The 16,791-nt window shown below is 46.7% G+C and overlaps 1 protein-coding gene across 4 annotated transcripts in view; it reads right to left on the reverse strand.

The window, feature by feature from the left end:
* Window positions 1-1,229: 1,229 nt before the first annotated feature.
* The window catches only part of CCDC180 (coiled-coil domain containing 180), a 57,062-nt gene continuing 41,500 nt past the window's right edge, over window positions 1,230-16,791 (reverse strand). For 3 of the 4 annotated variants that reach the window (XM_088664779.1, XM_060270644.2, XM_088664780.1), the window contains 9 exons: window positions 15,619-15,702; window positions 14,640-14,712; window positions 13,123-13,264; window positions 12,694-12,854; window positions 10,332-10,469; window positions 9,559-9,670; window positions 7,654-7,759; window positions 4,699-4,837; window positions 1,230-1,495 (listed from right to left, as the gene is read on the reverse strand). In XM_088664779.1, the coding sequence (XP_088520905.1) occupies window positions 1,364-1,495; window positions 4,699-4,837; window positions 7,654-7,759; window positions 9,559-9,670; window positions 10,332-10,469; window positions 12,694-12,854; window positions 13,123-13,264; window positions 14,640-14,712; window positions 15,619-15,702 (1,087 nt within the window). In that variant the 3' untranslated portion in view covers window positions 1,230-1,363. Of the gene's footprint in view, window positions 1,496-4,698; window positions 4,838-7,653; window positions 7,760-9,451; window positions 9,671-10,331; window positions 10,470-12,693; window positions 12,855-13,122; window positions 13,265-14,639; window positions 14,713-15,618; window positions 15,703-16,791 lie in introns of all 4 variants that reach the window. The other variant, XR_009557037.2, reaches the window with a different exon arrangement.

Raw genomic sequence — 16,791 nt, forward strand, 5'->3', positions numbered from 1 at the left:
AATTTAAGATTAGAAAAATGAGAAACTGATAGAAACTGATCGAATTGCCCATCCCTATGAAGGCTTCTTCTCTTCACTCTGTGTAATTCCATGGAGCAGGAAAGAGGTGATGAAACTGGAGAAACCTTCAACAGAAAAACCTAAATCCTTGCATGGGCGTACCCAGGATCAAAACTAGGGGGGGGCAAGGGGAGGGGCCAAGGCACGGAAGGGGAGGGGCCACAAAGTGGGAGGGAACAGCGAACTCGCGCTCCGCCGGGCTGTGCCCCTCCCTAGAAGCAGGGCTGGTGGGCGGAGGCGGAGCCCAGCCCAGCGGAGCGCGAGTTCAGCGTTCCCGCCCGCCGCGCCGCGCTCCCTGGTTCCCCGCCGCGCTTGGCCTTGCCTGAGGGCGCGCCGGGGAGCTGGAGGGAGGGTGCGGCGCGGTGCGGCGGGAATGGCGAACTCGCGCTCCGCCGGGCTGTGCTCCGCCTCTGCCCACCAGCCCTGCTTCTAGAGTAGGGCAGCTGCCCTAACTTGCCGAATGGTGGGTACGCCCTTGAATCCTTGTCTACTTAATTTACATTTCTCAAAACAACTCATGAAATGAAAGCTGTCTCTCCTTCCAAATTCACTCTTTTCCAAATGCTGCAATGCAGTTCTCCAACCAAATAACATGTACCAAAATGTGTATATTAGGGGAAAGTGTGCATAAGGACTTCATATTGTTGGGCAAAAAGATACCTGCAATGCAGGGGGGTTGGACTATATGGTCCTCGTGGTCCCTTCCAGCTCTGCCATTCTATGATATTGGTGAAAATGACACATTTACACAAATAATTATTCTAGTAATTATTCACGCCCATTAATTTCAATGGGTCTACTATGAGTAAGACTTACTTGGACAGAATCCTGAGTATATTGGACAAAACTGTGTTAACAAGTGTGTATATGCAGATAAACATGGACTAAAATGCTGACAAATTTTCAGGAGGACTTTTTATTTTATGATTCTTTTCTTGATGCTGAGAGAACTAGATTCTAAGCTTGCAAAAATGTGAAAATGGCAGATTCATCCATCCCTAGTAGACCCAGACATGCAGCCTGAGCTGGTGTAAAGCAGCCTCTTTGTTCCTCTGGGAACCCTTCTGAAGTGTTGTCAAGATTTTCAACTTCTTGACAGCTGATTGAAAGTGCCATTTGCAGTTCCTCACCAGTTAACCCAGGGTGTTAAAAAAACAAGGACGACTTGGTTGCTAAATAATATATTTACTCAAGGGGGGAGGGAATCTATTGCTTACAGAGGGAGAAATGAGAACATGTGAATGCGTATATTGCTTACAGAGAGAGAAATGAGAATGCATGAAGGCAGAAAAGTGTGGCAGATTCATGCGTAGAGCTGCTTGATCTTCTGCACTGACTTCTTCCACCAGTCTGTCCAGTGCTGGGCCTTCATTAGAAGGGATGTTTTCTCCTTTTTAATCCTGGCAAATTCCACCTCCAACAGTTCCTTGAATCGCTGTGTGAGCAACACAACCCCAGAAAATGCAAAATAAGGACCAAAGAAATCCATATTTGCCTTTGGAAGCCTTGAAAGTCGCCACTGGAGAGGGACTGGGGGAAACTGCATGGCAGGGGTGTTTCTAGGACAACGGTGAAACAGTCAGGTTTCCTTGCCATTTTTACTATTGGATGCTGGGTGTTTTTTATGCAATCTTGCTGTTCAGTGCAGTACTGATATGTGTTTCTGGTATGTTGTCATGTTTGCTATTGTGGTGTTTTGTTATGTTATTCTGTAATGGTTTTTGCATGGTTTGGCTTTTGAAAAACCTTCTGTTTCCTTTGCTGTAAGCTGCTTTGAGCATGCTTGAAGAGTGGCATGATGTCAATAACAGTCAGGCAAGTCACTGGTGAGTATGCACTGAGGGAAGTTGGGCTGGAGTCTGACTTGGAAGAAGGGGCAGTGGTCTGTGGTGACCTGTATTAGCCAGGATGCAGGGGAAGCTTCAGAGCTGGAGGAAGAGGCAGCCCAGGAAAGTGAAGGGCTGGGTGCTTCCCCTCCCTCCCCTGCACCACTGCCTCCCAGAACCAGGAGAGAATTGAAGCAGGAAGAGCAGAAGCAGCTTCCACACAGGTGTGGTCTCCAGCTACATGTGCACAGCCCATCAAGGGAAGGTACATAAACTGGTGGTGGAGGAGGGGAGTGTTCTCCAGATGCTGCAACTGCTCCATTGAGCACAGACCTGGGAATAGCTGCCCAGATGCTAGGCTGGTGTGCGTAGGTCTCCAGAGCTGTAGTAGCAACTGTTATTGTTATCTATGACAGTAAATAATGAATTAACTCTCTGTCATGTGCATTCCTTTGGCTGGGAAATTTCCTTGCCACATGCAAATAAAAGGAAGGAAGGAGTCTATCTTTCTTTACTCACACCTAGGATGACTGCAGAATGGAGTTTAAATAAACAAAACAAAAAAACAACCCTCCCCCTTTCCATTAATGATTATGCACTTAGATTCCAGAGATGGTGCCCACATAAATCCTACTCGAGTTGTTGGCATCTATCTGTTTCAAGAGACAATGGAGTGCACCTCCAGGGCTGAAGTCAAACCACTGAAGAATTACAGCACCTGCCGTGGCCACAGAGACAAGTAACTCATAACTGCTGTCTCCTGCATTGTTTTTGCTGTGTTAGCAGCACCAAAATGACCTATCCTGAGCACAAGCCTAGGCAGTGGGTATGGAGGTCCTGAGCTCCCCAGATGACAAGACCCCCATCTTGGCCTAGCTGATGTGGTCCAAAGGACAGCAGAGGAATATATTTGATACCAGCTTGGCTGCAGGAGTTGCTAGAAGTAGTAGTAGTAATAATACTAATACTAATACTAATAATAATAACAATACCGCGCCCATCTGGGTGGGCTTCCCCAGCCACTCTTCCAACAAAATATTAAAATACAGTAATCCATCAAACATTAAAAGCTTCCCTAAACAAGGCTGCCCAGATGTCTTCTAAAAGTCTGGTAGTTGTTGTTCTCTCTGACCTCTGATGGGAGGGCGTTCCACAGGGCGGGTGCCACTACCAAGAAGGCACTCTGCCTGGTTCCCTGTAGCTTCACTTCTTGCTGTGAGGGAACCGCCAGAAGGCCTTCGGAGCTGGACCTCGGAGTCCGGGCAGAACGATGGGGGTGGAGATGCTCCTTCAAGCATACTGGACTGAGGCCATTTAGGGCTTTAAAGGTCAGCACCTACACTTTGAATTGTGCTCGGAAACGTACTGGGAGCCAATGTAGGAGGTGTACAAGGCACCATCTGACCGTCTTAGGGACTCCACTCAGGCTTTGTGTAGGGTTTACTCAGCCTTTTCTTCTCCTAAACATATTCCGCAAGGCAGTGGGTTCACATTCTTCCTTGAGATTACTCCCAAAGCCTTTTTCACGAATGGGTACAGGCAACTACTGATTTGCACGGGGGTTGGTTACATTCCTGACCCCCCGTCTGCTCTGTCTCATTCTGCCGCTGCCCCATTCTTTCCCCTTTTCTGGCCACTTCCAGGTTGCTGGGCTGTGAGTGTACGCAGTCGTACATCAATTAGACACACATTACCTGGTTGTTGTTTGTAGAGTCACAAGGCAGTAGATGCTTAGGATCAGACTTTTTCTTCTCCAAGACGGGCAACCTTCCCAGCTTGACAAGCCCCATCTGCCCCTCACTTTTCTCTACAGCACATGCAGAAACTGCCTTCTTGACCACTGGACCCCTTATTCGTCTTGTCTGCTCAATCCACCAGCCTGCCTTCACATGCAGGGGAAGTTCCTAACTCAGGGCCCAAGATCCATCGGCTACTCACACTTAGTTTAGCTAGCCAATCAAAACTGTTTACTGGTATGTGGCTGCTATCTTGTGGCTTTACTCATTTGTGCAGCCATTAACTGAAATAAATGGATCTTGGTTATGCTAATTAACTTCAGTGCATCAACTCTGATTAGGACTAGGCATTGTGTTTCTGGATTAATGCAGTGTATGCACAGCCACACACCCACCCCTATCTAAAGGCAGCCCTGTTTAGGGAAGTTTTTATTGTTTGAAGTTTTAATCTGTTTAATATTCTGTTGGGAACCGCCCAGAGTAGCTGAGGAAACCCATTATTATATTATACTGTGTGGGTAGTCTCCAAAACTGGGGAAACTGTTCTTGGATGGAACACAAGTACAGAATGGTGAAGTTATTCTTTAATTACACCAGAGAGAGACTTGGAAGGGGCAGGCAGTGCAAGCTTTTGAACACAGTGTGTTTACAGTGTGTGCTGGCTATTGTTGTTTTGTTGTTGTTTAGTTGTTTAGTCGTGTCCGACTCTTCGTGACCCTATGGACCATAGCACGCCAGGCACTCCTGTCTTCCACTGCCTCCCGGTTTGGTCAATAGGCTATAGGCTGTCCCGATCAACAGTCTAGTTGCAGCATTTTGCTGGAGCCTCTGAACCAGGCTGAAGGGTAGCACATTTACTTAACTGATGTTCCTTGAATATTTTTAAATGCCTTTTACATTTTGTATTATCCATGCTTTTATACTTATAAGTCACGTTGAGACATTTTTTGCAGTAAGTAAGAAACTAATTAATAATTCCAACTTTGACCTGTCATGAAATGGAATCCTACCCCACATTAGCAACTGTTTTTCCTATCAGCTGCTGAGGCCACAGCGTTTCGCCCACAGTTCCTTACCACATAAACAGCATCCCGTTTTTCCATCGCTGCCATGTGACCCAGGGTGGTCTTGGATGTCGTCAGTGAGGTTGTTTCTCGACAGATGATCTGGTTTGGAAGACACGCCAAGGTAGTTCTTGGGATTCCAGGCCAGGTCCTTTACAAACGAACAATCAATCAATCAATCAATCAAATAACACACACAAAACCCTCCCAAATTGAACAGGGATGGGTGTAACAACCTCCCTCAATAAAGAAAGGAGATTAGTAATGTGACCAGATTTGGGGATGTTTTTTTCCCCACTACTTGGGGCACTTCCACACGGAACCCCTCTGAAATATGATTGGGGCGGAGCCACCAAAGTAGTTCCTGTTTGATATCCTGAGGAACCCTGAGGAGAAAGGGTTTTTCTTCTGGAGGATATGATCCTGGAAGGGGAGGAGGAATTGCTGGAGTGACTTGGAGTGAAACCTGACCCAGAGAACTAGGTCGAATGCCGAGATTACCATGCCCTGAAGGCTAGCAAGAACCACGGGGGATATTTGTGGCAAGAGACCACCTGAGAAAACAGGGAAGTAAGAAGCGGGATCGTGAGGGCCATGTTGAGTATTACCCTGAAGTGAGTGGTGGACGGGGGGGGGGGTCAAGCAGCTTTTCTCCTTGTTCACCACAAACCCAAGCTGATCCAGCCAGAAGAATGCGGCTTAATGACAGAGATCCAGAGATATCACCAGGATACCATCCAGGTAAGGGTGGGTTCAGATTCCCTTTGTTCCTAAGAACGCCACAAGATCCACCAATACCAAACACCCAGAGACAGGAGGATAGACTGAAAGGAAGGGCCTGATACTGGAAATAGTGGAGAGCATATGTGATGGGGGTGGAGGCCAACAGGAAACACAATGAAAACACCCATTCAGAATGATCTAGCAAACACAACAAAGGAGAGGACTAGACAAAGGAAAAATCCACACACAAAAACAAACAAGCGTTTCTATACACATGGAGAGACAAGAAGACCCAGCTGTCCCTTGCAGCAGGATTGGTCTGGAAAGACAGGATGACTTCTCCCCTCTGGAGAGGAAGTTGCAAGTTGAAGACCCTGCCTGTCTCCAGTAGGGGAAGTCATCCCTAACTGGGATGGCATCTCCCTCCATCTGGTAAATCTCCACTCTCTCTTCTGTCTGGGCACACTTCACCCAGCACTGATTGGTTGCTGGGTCACCAGGAGGCTGATCCAGGGACTGCCCATGACAGAGAGAATAGTTAACATCTTAGTTAAGGTTTCTAAACAAGGACAAGGAGGGCTAGCCATAAAAAATTGCAGCATTATCCTCACCGCCCATTATTCCTGTTCAGGATTCATGCCAGTCTGCCTTATCCCCATCCAGGTTCCTATAAGTAGGGGATTCCTTCCTCACTCATCCTGCCCTCAGTTTTCCTTTCTTTTTCCAGTTCATACTCAACAGTATGTGGCTGAGTGCGTTCAGTCCTTTAGGGGAAGGGGCCACAGCTAAGGAGCAGAGAATCTGCTTCAAACTCAGAAGGTCCTGGATCCAATCCCCAACAGTAGGACTGGGAAAGACTCCCTGCCTGAATCCATGGAGAGCTGCTGCCAGGCAATGTAGACAACAATGAGCTACTAGATGGATCAATGGCCTAATTTGATATAAGGCAGCTTCCTATGTTTCCTGTTCCTCAGCTTTGGTTTCCCTCCTCCCTTTTATTTTCTGCCAGTTCTGGGGTTCTCCCAAAGAAGTTGATAGCATCCCGGTTGCTTTCCAGTGACCCCATTTGGGCTCCGTTCCTATGGGCACTTACCACCCGAGTTCACTATCAGAGGGACTGTGTTTAGGGACTGTCTCTTTCCTGCCTTCACAGCTGTATCATAGAACCATAGAATTGTAGAGTTGGAAGGCACCCTGAGGGTCATCTAGTTCAATCCTGATAACATTAATATCCATTAACATTTTAAAAAAACATGGTAGGGATGTAGAAATTCAAAAACAGTTTGCCCAGAGGTGTACCTAGGCTCCCTTGCACCCTTGACAAGGAGATGTATTGGTGCCCCTACCCCACCCCTTGCAGGGCAGTGGAGTTTGCAGAAGAGTGGGCAGGCTCCTATCCACTCCTAGGTAGACTGGAGAGGTGCATTTTTTGTGCCCCCCTGGCCCTAACCCTGGCCCTGCGCCCTTCATGTGGGCCAACCTGGCCAACCCCTAGATACACCCCTGGCTGTACGCCCACATGGTGTGGAAGATTAGTTGCATGTCCGCATTTAACTTACAGCTGAATTAGAGACAGACAGCCACTTGGTGGTGGGCCAGATCTAAAAGGGGCCACTCCTCCAAATTGGTGGAGCCAATTTTAGCAGGTGATTTAAAATATGGCAGCAGAGGTTGGATGGCCATCTGTCAGGGATGCACTAGTTGAGAATCCTGCATTGCAGTGAGTTGGACTAGATGACTTTTGTGATTCCTTCCAACTGCACAGTTCTGTGATTCTATTTCTGAAGAATTATGACACACCTGTTGTGCATCACCTGTTACTTTTCATTGCCTTGCAGCATCGTTGCATATAATCTCTTCGCATCTACCTGGCAGCAGTAAATGCCAACCAGTCTCCTGCTTTCAACAGAATAACTGGGCGTGCCCTTCTGGTTATTCCTTTGCAGTTATGTCTTTCCTGCCCTATGCCTCACATATGGCATCTTACCTGTCACACCCATGACAAAGACATGGCCAGGCATGGGGAGAATGGTTTATCAGGCCAAATCAGGAACACTGGCAGGCCTAATTTAGCCTGCGGTGCCAGATGCCACTTGTGCTAAGAGCTGCCATTCTGCAAGCACTCTTGAACTGCAGATGCTGAGGAGTCAGTACGGGACTACAAAGCAAGTTAACCCTAGATAAATTCTACTGCATGGATGGATTGCCTACAAACTCCCCCATCAGATGGCTTCAAAATGTTACCTGCTTCCCCGCTCAGCCACCAGCTTGTATGCTTCTGTTTCTAAGGAAAGGCCGGCTTTCTTGCGACGGATCAAGGTACAGGTCTTCTCCCGGGAGACTTCCACCTCTGGCACAGGAGAAAGGCCACTGTTACTGAATATTTTTGATGATACCAACATGGGCGTACCCAGGATCAAAACTAGGGGGGGGGCAAGGGGAGGGGCCAAGGCACGGAAGGGGAGGGGCCACAAAGTGGGCGGGAACAGCGAACTCGCGCTCCGCCGGGCTGTGCCCCTCCCTAGCAGCAGGGCTGGTGGGCGGAGGCGGAGCCCAGCCCAGCGGAGCGCGAGTTCAGCGTTCCCAACCGCTGCGCCGCGCTCTCTGGTTCCCCGCCGCGCTTGGCCTTGCCAGAGGGCGCGCCGGGGAGCTGGAGGGAGGGTGCGGCGCGGTGCGGCGGGAATGGCGAACTCGCGCTCCGCCGGGCTGTGCTCCGCCTCTGCCCACCAGCCCTTCTTCTAGAGTAGGGCAGCTGCCCTAACTTGCCGCATGGTGGGTACGCCCTTGGATACCAAGGTAGATATATATTGTCAAAAGAATTGGTCTTGTATATGATCTTGGAAGCTTGAATAATAATTGCAACTCAATGGAAAACAGTCCAATGTCTTACACTGGACCCTTGGTACCTCTTGGTTTGGAATATAGCTGTAATGGAGAAAATCACACAAAAAGGACTGGAACCTACAGGCATTTTTAATTATACGAATTGGCATTCTTTGATTACATATATAGCAGAACCATCGCTTTCAATATAACCCTTGTCACAAGCCTGACAGATCTGGAACTATACTTGATAATCTAGTAATGCTAATATTTGTTACTTGGACTTTTATTATTTTAATCCATGTAAGACTGTACTCATTCGATGGGCCTATTGTAATAGTTTTGTTTTTCATCTGTTGTTATAACTGTTTTATATACATTATAAAATGAAATAAAAAACATTTACAAAAAACAAAACAAAATTAACACCAGCAAGATAGGTGTCAGCTTCTAATGTAAGAATGGGGGATAAAACTCAGCACAGTCTGCATTTTAATGCAAACTCTGCCTGATCTGCACCTCCCAAACAATATGCAAACTGAAACACACCATTCTTTCCAAATTCACACTCTCTTTTGCTAAATTTTCCAATGCAATTCTCTACTACCTCCACAAAATGTGTAGGAAAATGAGTACAGTATAAATTTGGGGAAAGGGTGTGTCTAAAAATACCTGTATGTATGAAGACATCATGCATAAGTGTATTTACATAAGGGGAAAACTGCTTGTAAAAATGTGACTTAATAGGGGGGGAAGTACTAAAAGACAGATGAATTTCCACAACTACTTTTTTTTAAAGATAACTGCAAAGTTATGATGGCTGGTAAATTGAACTTAAGGCTGGGAGAGAGAGAGAAATTGAGAGAAAGTGAAATTGTTGTCACTTTAGGGTTTCATTCTCTCATAGCAAGTCCTCTTCCTGTGTTTTGCTTCCTCACAAACTTCCTCCTCTCTGCCCTTGCACTAGAATGTGCAAAACACGCTGGCTGTGCTTACTTATTTGCCTACTGTATTGATACATTGCCCTCCTCCCAAGGCATTCAGAACAGCTAATGGTGTAAAATGCTAAAGTTAAAGGTTACTGCAAAAGGATAATGAGGATGGCAGTCAGAGGGCTAACTTACAACCTCTCTCCCAACATGCTAGAATTCTGCTTGCGGTGAATTTTTATTATGTTCATGTACATATATGAGAGAGCATTCAAATGTGATATCCCCACCATCTGTATGCAGTGCTATAGTCTGCTTTGCCACCTTCCTCTGCTGCACAAGTAAGCTCTCCTTCTGTCAGGAAACCATGGCAGCATTCACATCCCCCTGGACGTACTTCCCTGCTCCACATCGTCAACGGTGAGGCTGCCATCCATCTCCACAAGCATCTTTTCCGTGGTGGCGGCCAAGCTGGAGACAAATCTCTGGGCACAGTTGATGACACAGTCCTGTTGGGGAGCAGCAAGTGGCACAGTGTATGTTGTGTGGAAGTACAAATCTACAAGGGCTTCTCTTTCAACTGGGATTCTGACTGCCTTCAAGACTCAGACTGGGTGTGGCCTCCTGGCCTGGATGCTGTCACCAGGTCAGCTTCTCAAATCTGATCTGGGGGTAGGGATGGGACAGGAGGAGAGTGTTTCAGGAGACTACCCTTTATCAAGGGCAAGACACCAGTTTGTCATCTGTTGTGACTTTAAGAACTGGAGCTTGAGCTTGTTTCCCCCTCCTCCCTCCTTCTCCCTCCTCTTCCTTTTCTCATGCATGCCATGTCTTTTTTACCCTGTGAACCAGAGGGCTGCGAGCCACTGCCAAGCATTGTAGGCAGTACTCAGCTACATGGACCAATGGTCTAACACAATATACGGCAGCTTCCTAAGTTCTTTAAAGTCTGGCAGATAAAAGAAAAAAGAGGCCAACCCAAAGAAGCAGCCTGTCTCTTGAACTGCAGGCAGTTCTGGTCTCAGTAGTTGATATTAAAAGTACCAGGCCCACAAGTGAAAATGTCTGGATAAGCAAAGCTCCATCTCTTCCCCCCCCCCCCCATACCTTAAATTATTTCCTCTCTGAAGGGAACTCTAAAAAGGTAGCAAGTTTGGAAAAAAAAGGTACCTCTTGCTGCTTGGTGGATAGATGGATCCCTTTGGCCTGCTCCTTCTGTCTTTCCTCCTCCTCTTGGCACAGAGCCTCCAGCACGGGCAGATTGTCAGGGTGGCCCAGAGTCGGTCGCAGCTTGTGCTTGTTCTTCTCCTTTAATTGAACAGTCAAAGGGTGACATGCGCTCAGTTTTCATTAGAACAACGATGTGAACTGAGCAATGTGCATGCAGATTATAATATGGTTATGCTATTCTGCCCTGTTTACGGCAATGGAAAGGAAATTGGTACTCTGAACCAATGAATCCAAAAGATTATGAATAAACAGTAGGAATAACTTTTTCATGGTGAGAGCTGTTCGACAGTGGAACAGAAGCCCTTGGAAAGTGGTGGACTCTCCTTGGATGTTTCTAAGCAGAGGCTGGATGGCCACCTGTCTTGGATCCTTTAGCTGAGATTCCTGCATTTTAGGGGGTTGGACTAGATGAAACTTGGGGGTCCCTTCCAAGTCTACAATTCTATGATTCTATGAAATGTAACACAAATGCAGATTGGGGTTGGGGGAAGAGCATAATCAGTGACACATTGTTTGTGGAATGAAAGTAAGGTAAAGGTAAAGGGACCCCTGATCATTAGGTCCAGTCGTGACCGACTCTGGGGTTGCGCGCTCATCTCGCATTATTGGCCGAGGGAGCCGGCGTATAGCTTCCAGGTCATGTGGCCAGCATGACAAAGCCGCTTCTGGCAAACCAGAGCAGCACATGGAAACGCCGTTTACCTTCCCGCTGTAGCAGTTCCTATTTATCTACTTGCATTTTGACGTGCTTTCGAACTGCTAGGTTGGCAGGAGCTGTGACCAAGCAACGGGAGCTCACCCCGTCACAGGGATTCAAACCGCCGACCTTCTGATCAGCAAGCCCTAGGCTCAGTGGTTTAACCACAGCGCCACCTGGGTCCCAACAGCAGCAAATCATATTCATTTATAATTTCATTTGTATTTCCACTTTTAAAAAAGATGCACAAACCATCTTACAACAGGAAGATATTTCAAATTCAAACAGTGCAAAAATGAATTTCATAATTAACACAATAAAATGGCAACACAATAGGCCAGTGTAGAAGATATAGATTTAAGGGCACTCCTTGCAGTGAGCATTTCTGTCCCCTTGAATTTTAATGGACTGGCTGGATGCAGAGGCATGGTGGGAGGCACCAGCTGGGGAACCTCCAAGGGAACCCCCAGGGGAAGAAGGCTCAGAGCTAGGGGATTGGTGGTGGGATGATGATGAGTGGTCAGAGGGAGAAGAGGAAGCAGATTGGGAGAAGGACATGTTGAAAGCAGAAGAGGTAACAGAGTTTAGTGAGCAGGAACAGTCTGTGGCAGAGAGCAGTCCAGGCTCAGAGGCAGCAGCAGAGGAGGAGGTGTCAAGAGGCAGAGTGGAGGCAGACTGCTGAAGATTTCAGGGAGGCTCTATCTCCTGCTGTGACCAGCTGGTGGAGCAAAGAGACAAGACAAAGGAGCCTTAGGCTGCTGGGGAAGGAACCAGTGGAAGAGCCTTGGAGAGTGGTGGGAAGCACCTTCAGTCCTCACATCTGCCTCACTGGGCAAGACCTACTGGAAAGAGTTGATTTGATCACTAGGCCTGTGCTGCTTCGGTTTCTCTGAATAAAGAGTTAACTTCATTGACACCTGGGTGTTTTTTATTGCTCACTTACGGTTATCTTTGGATACTGAAGGGGCAGGGTTTATAGGGTATTTGGCTTATGTGCTTATTTCCTATCATTCCTATAACAACCTTCAAATCAGATCTGTGACTTATGTTCTCTCAAAATTTCTGGTGGCCTACCTTTTGACCGATCTGAACAAATTATGAACAGAGACTGTGCCTAGATTTCTCTTGTTGGCTACAAAACCGTGACAGGAAATCTTCTCCATCTGGGTGCTGTTCTCACATTACAGCAGTGGTTCCCAAAGTAAGTGGTACCGCCTCCCCCCAAGGGGGTGGGATTACCTAGGAGGGGCACTAGGAAACAAGGGGGCAGCGGTACTACCCACTTTGGGAACGACTAACATAAATATAATAGAATTGAACTAAAACCGTTACATGTTTTGGCAAAGGCAAAAGGGAGCGTGACCGTTTCACCTTGGTCCCAGAATCACCTCTCCCATGATGTTGCTCACAGTTCCTCTCCTGAAGCAGCTTGCAAGGATGTGGGCCAGAGAAAGCAGTGGTGCTAGTTTCTGCTCCCATTTTTGTTGGGATTCTCCTATGATGTGAGGTGCAAGGGCTGCTGAAGGTGTTTTCCTGGCTTAAGACTGAGGGGCCAGGAGGAGGAAGGAATAGGCTGGTGCCTTCCAGGATGCTCACACAACCTACCTTTGCAATGTCCCATTTCTGCATCTGTTCCTGTAGGTTGTGCCGTATCTGCTCCATGGAATCCTTGAAGAGCTGCTCATGATCTTGGTGGAGTTTGCCAATAACCAGCCGAACAATGTGAGGGAGCTGCTCCTCAAAGCTCTTCAGCTGATCCCGGAACTCTGTAAGGTTTGGGGGAAAGGAAGAAGAATGCAGCGCTATTTCCCTGCAAGCTAAGGAACTGACTCCCTCATAAGGCAGTGGACTCTCTTCTGTCAGAGGTTATTAAACAGAGGTTGGATGGCCACCTGTCAGGAATTCTTTAGCTGTGATTCCTGCATTGCAGGTTGTTGGACGAGGTGACCTTTGTGGGGGGGGGGTTCCCTTTCAACTCTAGAATTCTATAGGACTTCCCGGAGAAATGGGTAAAAGATTGCAGCCCAAACTTACCAGAAATGCAGGCTACACGATACTCGTCTACCTGCAGTAAATACATCAGAAGCTTTTGCCCCAACACGTCAACACACAACTCATAGGTTTCTTGCAAGTATTCTGGCTGAGTAATCTGATGCTTGTCCTTTTTGTAGAATTCCTTTGGAACATGGAGCAGGATAGAAAAAAGAGCTGGATGAAGATTCTGAGCCCTGGGGCAACAGAAGAGGGCAACAGAGATGCAAGGACAGCCTTGTTGGGCCTATATTGGCCAGGCAAGGGGGTTGATATTGTCCGCCCATCCTGTCCAACCCCAGGCTGATGGGACTGTGTTGGCATGAAACTAGGGATTTAAAAGGGTCTGGCTGTGGCAGAGAAGCTTTGGCGATACAGTATGAAAAACTTAATCAAGAGCTAAGAGTATGATATATAAATGACATGGGCATGTGCAGAATGCAACCTGTTGCCAGTGAGGAACCTCAGCATTTAATTCATTTTTTTTACATTTTACAGTTCCTAGTAATGGTGACTGATGATGAGTAAATCTTGATATGCTGTTATTTCATGCCTCTTAGTTAAATAAGAATTTGGGTTGAGGCTAACAACACCTTTATGAGCACATAAAGCTCATAAAGCTTTAGGGGTTGGTGAACTAAGAAGTTTGGAGACTAGCATCCAAGGTCACACCTTAGCAGTGAAAGGCAGCTCACGACCACTGTCTTTGCTGCTGACAGCAGATGTTGAGTCATTATGATGCACTGTGAAATGGGAAAGTGGCTTTTGCCACAAGAACATGGGGATTGCCTTGGGGGCTACCAGGTACTTGTGGTGGTGTCAATGGCCACAATCACCCACGTCTGTGTGCTGGAATGACTCAACATCCAGGGCATTTATTGAGGAAAAACTGGCAGCAATGAACTGCTTAGGAGCCACAGGGAAGCCATGAACATATTTGTGGGACTGAGGAGCAGGGTTTTGGGACTTTGCAAAAGGTCCCTTCAACCCTAGAAAGGGCCCTGGCTGACAAACCTGATTTTTCCCTTCTTTTTTTTTAAAAGGTCTATTTCAACACAGTTCAAACCCGCAAAGGCTTAGATTGGGAACCCTACTTCCTGACAAACCCAGCTTCTATGCACTCTCAAACATTGATGAAGCCATCAGAGTGAATGGAAACAGGAGCCAGGGACCCTCTGTGGGGTTGAGAGGCGCCCCCCCTCCAGGTAACAGCACATAAAACTGAATGTGCACAAGTTAAATGTTTGTAAGTTGTGAGTTACCTGCAATGTTGATTCCCTTGCCCTACTAGCCCAGAAAGATTTGCCTCTTGGCCCCGCTCACAGCTCTGCATCATTGGTTAATAATGGTGGAGGCAGAACATGTTGGCACCAGGATGCAAAAGAAGTTGCTATATATTATAGCTGGAAAGGGGGAGGATTCTCCCAACAGCTGGTTCTGCTCTGAAGCTGCATTACCAGGGTCATTAAAAAGGAAAAAGGAAATAAATCTAGTACTAGCCATAGCAGAAGTGTCCTTACCTCTGCAGAATTCATAATAATATCAAAGTTGTCCCACAGGATGCCGAAGATAATCCCTTTCAAATGTTCAGAACTAAAGGGAAAAAGGGGTTAAAGGGAGGTGCCTAGGAGTAGATTTAATAATATTTACAGTACTACTATTATCAGTACATTGCATGTGGCTCAAGTCAATTTGGATAGAATCATCTCCAGTGTTCTGCTTTGAGAGGTGGCCTCAGTAAGGCAAGGCCACATCTGCACCATGGACAGCTCCATGCAGGGCTCAGGCTAGTAACTCCATAAAAGAGCTCAGCTGTTGTTTCAGCGCCATCTTCCTCAGACTGAGCCTTAAATAGGAGCTGGAGCTGTCATAGCTGGTGGCTCTGGCTTTGGTGGGAGGAGCCTCTTCATTTAAAGCGGCCCAGCCAGCTTTAGCAGTCATCAGCTCTGACAAAGCAGGGGAGATTGTGGTTTCACTAGGGCTTCTGAGATAGATTCAGAGGCGGGCAATGCAGAGATATACCCACAAAATGGGCTGCTCTTGTGTCAGTGCTTTGGTTCAGTATATACCTTTTGGGCTGGCACTGAGTGCAATTCAGCCTCCTAGTCTGAATCTATTGCTTCATCCCTTGAAGAAGGGAAGTCTACCCCTGAGGTCAGGACACTCTCCTTTGCCAACTCAGAGGAGGAGAAAAAGGGTAGCAGTGCTATTCCATTGGCTGTCCTAAGAGACCCGCTACCCTCTGGCACTTCCTCAACTTGCCCACCAGGCAACCTGAATCTGTTACCATCCCAGCTGGTAACCGATGTCTGAGTTCCTTTGCTTTCCTTTCTCCCTCCCTTTGCCCTTTTCCTTTAACGTGATTTCTTTAATGTGTAAGTATGGAGGTAGGGACTGCTTCACTTTTAGTGATCTTGTACGTCATTTGAAGGAGCCTCTTCAGCTGAAGAACAGACTAACAAAACTTATCAAAGCACAAGTATTAACCAAGGGGCTTACTCATTGTCTTGCGGCTTGTCTCCAAAGATCTGCATCTTCCTCTCAACCCGAGTGGTTTTTGTATATCTCTGTATGGAGCTGACACTGTTTTCGAAAGAAAAGGATTTGGAGCAGGGTGGTGGTGGTTGCTTCTCTGTTTCTCCCAGAAGTTGGTTATTCACCCCACCCCAATATCACAGACATATAATCACCGATAATTACCGGGTAAAATAAACATTGGAAAGCCACCATGAAGTCCGATCTGGAGCTAGCCTTTCCTAAGCTGGTGCGCTTCATATGCTTTGGAATTCAGCCCCCAATCCACTCTAGTCATTTCAGTTGCAGCCTTGGCTGACAACTCTTTTCAGCCACAGGGAAAAACTTGGGGTGGTATCCAGTGCTAGCCCTGTTGTATCAGGTCTATCTTAACCCAGCATCCTGTTCTCACAGTGGCCAACCAGATGCCTTTGGGAAACTGGTATTCAGAAGCACTGTTGCCTCTAACCATGAAGGTGGGGCATAGCCATCATGGTCAATAGCCATTGATAAGTCTTATCCTCTAGAAATCTATTTAATCCTTTTTTTGAAGCCATTTAAGGTGTGGCGACTGCTGCCACTACTGGGAGTGAGGTTCAATAGTTATAACTATGCCCGGCTATGACCTGAATCTGCTGGCACTCAGCTTCATTGGATGTCCACGAGTTCTGGTGTTATGAAAGAGAGACAATATTTTTTCTTTATCCACTTTTTTCATGCCATGGAGTAGATCCATTCACGTCTAACTGAGGTTCATTAATTTCAATGGGTCTAGTCTATTCTAAGACTTACTTGCATAAAACTGCTTACCTCCCTCCCCTCCCCCCCCGGCTCTCCACCTTCTCATGTCATTTGTATATCACAAAAATAGCATAATAAATTTGCAGCAATATCTACAACATATAATTCATCATTAATGGTCAATGTATAAGTTCTTGGTTTGTGAATTAGTTTAAACAAAAACCAAGGAGAAACAGGACAGAACAGAGTTAACAAATAACATTCAACATTGTATAGCCAGAGCCCTCGTGGTTGTGCTTGCCACTAGCAACTTTAATAAATGATGATGATAATCCAAAACATCTGAAGTTGCCAGGTTGGCAAAGGCTGATCTAGGCTATTTGGTGTTCATATTGATTCCTGAGCCTATTTGAGGCT

Source organism: Zootoca vivipara, chromosome Z2 (assembly GCF_965207765.1).
Source record: "Zootoca vivipara chromosome Z2, rZooViv2.hap1.1, whole genome shotgun sequence".
NCBI classification, from domain to species: domain Eukaryota; kingdom Metazoa; phylum Chordata; class Lepidosauria; order Squamata; family Lacertidae; genus Zootoca; species Zootoca vivipara.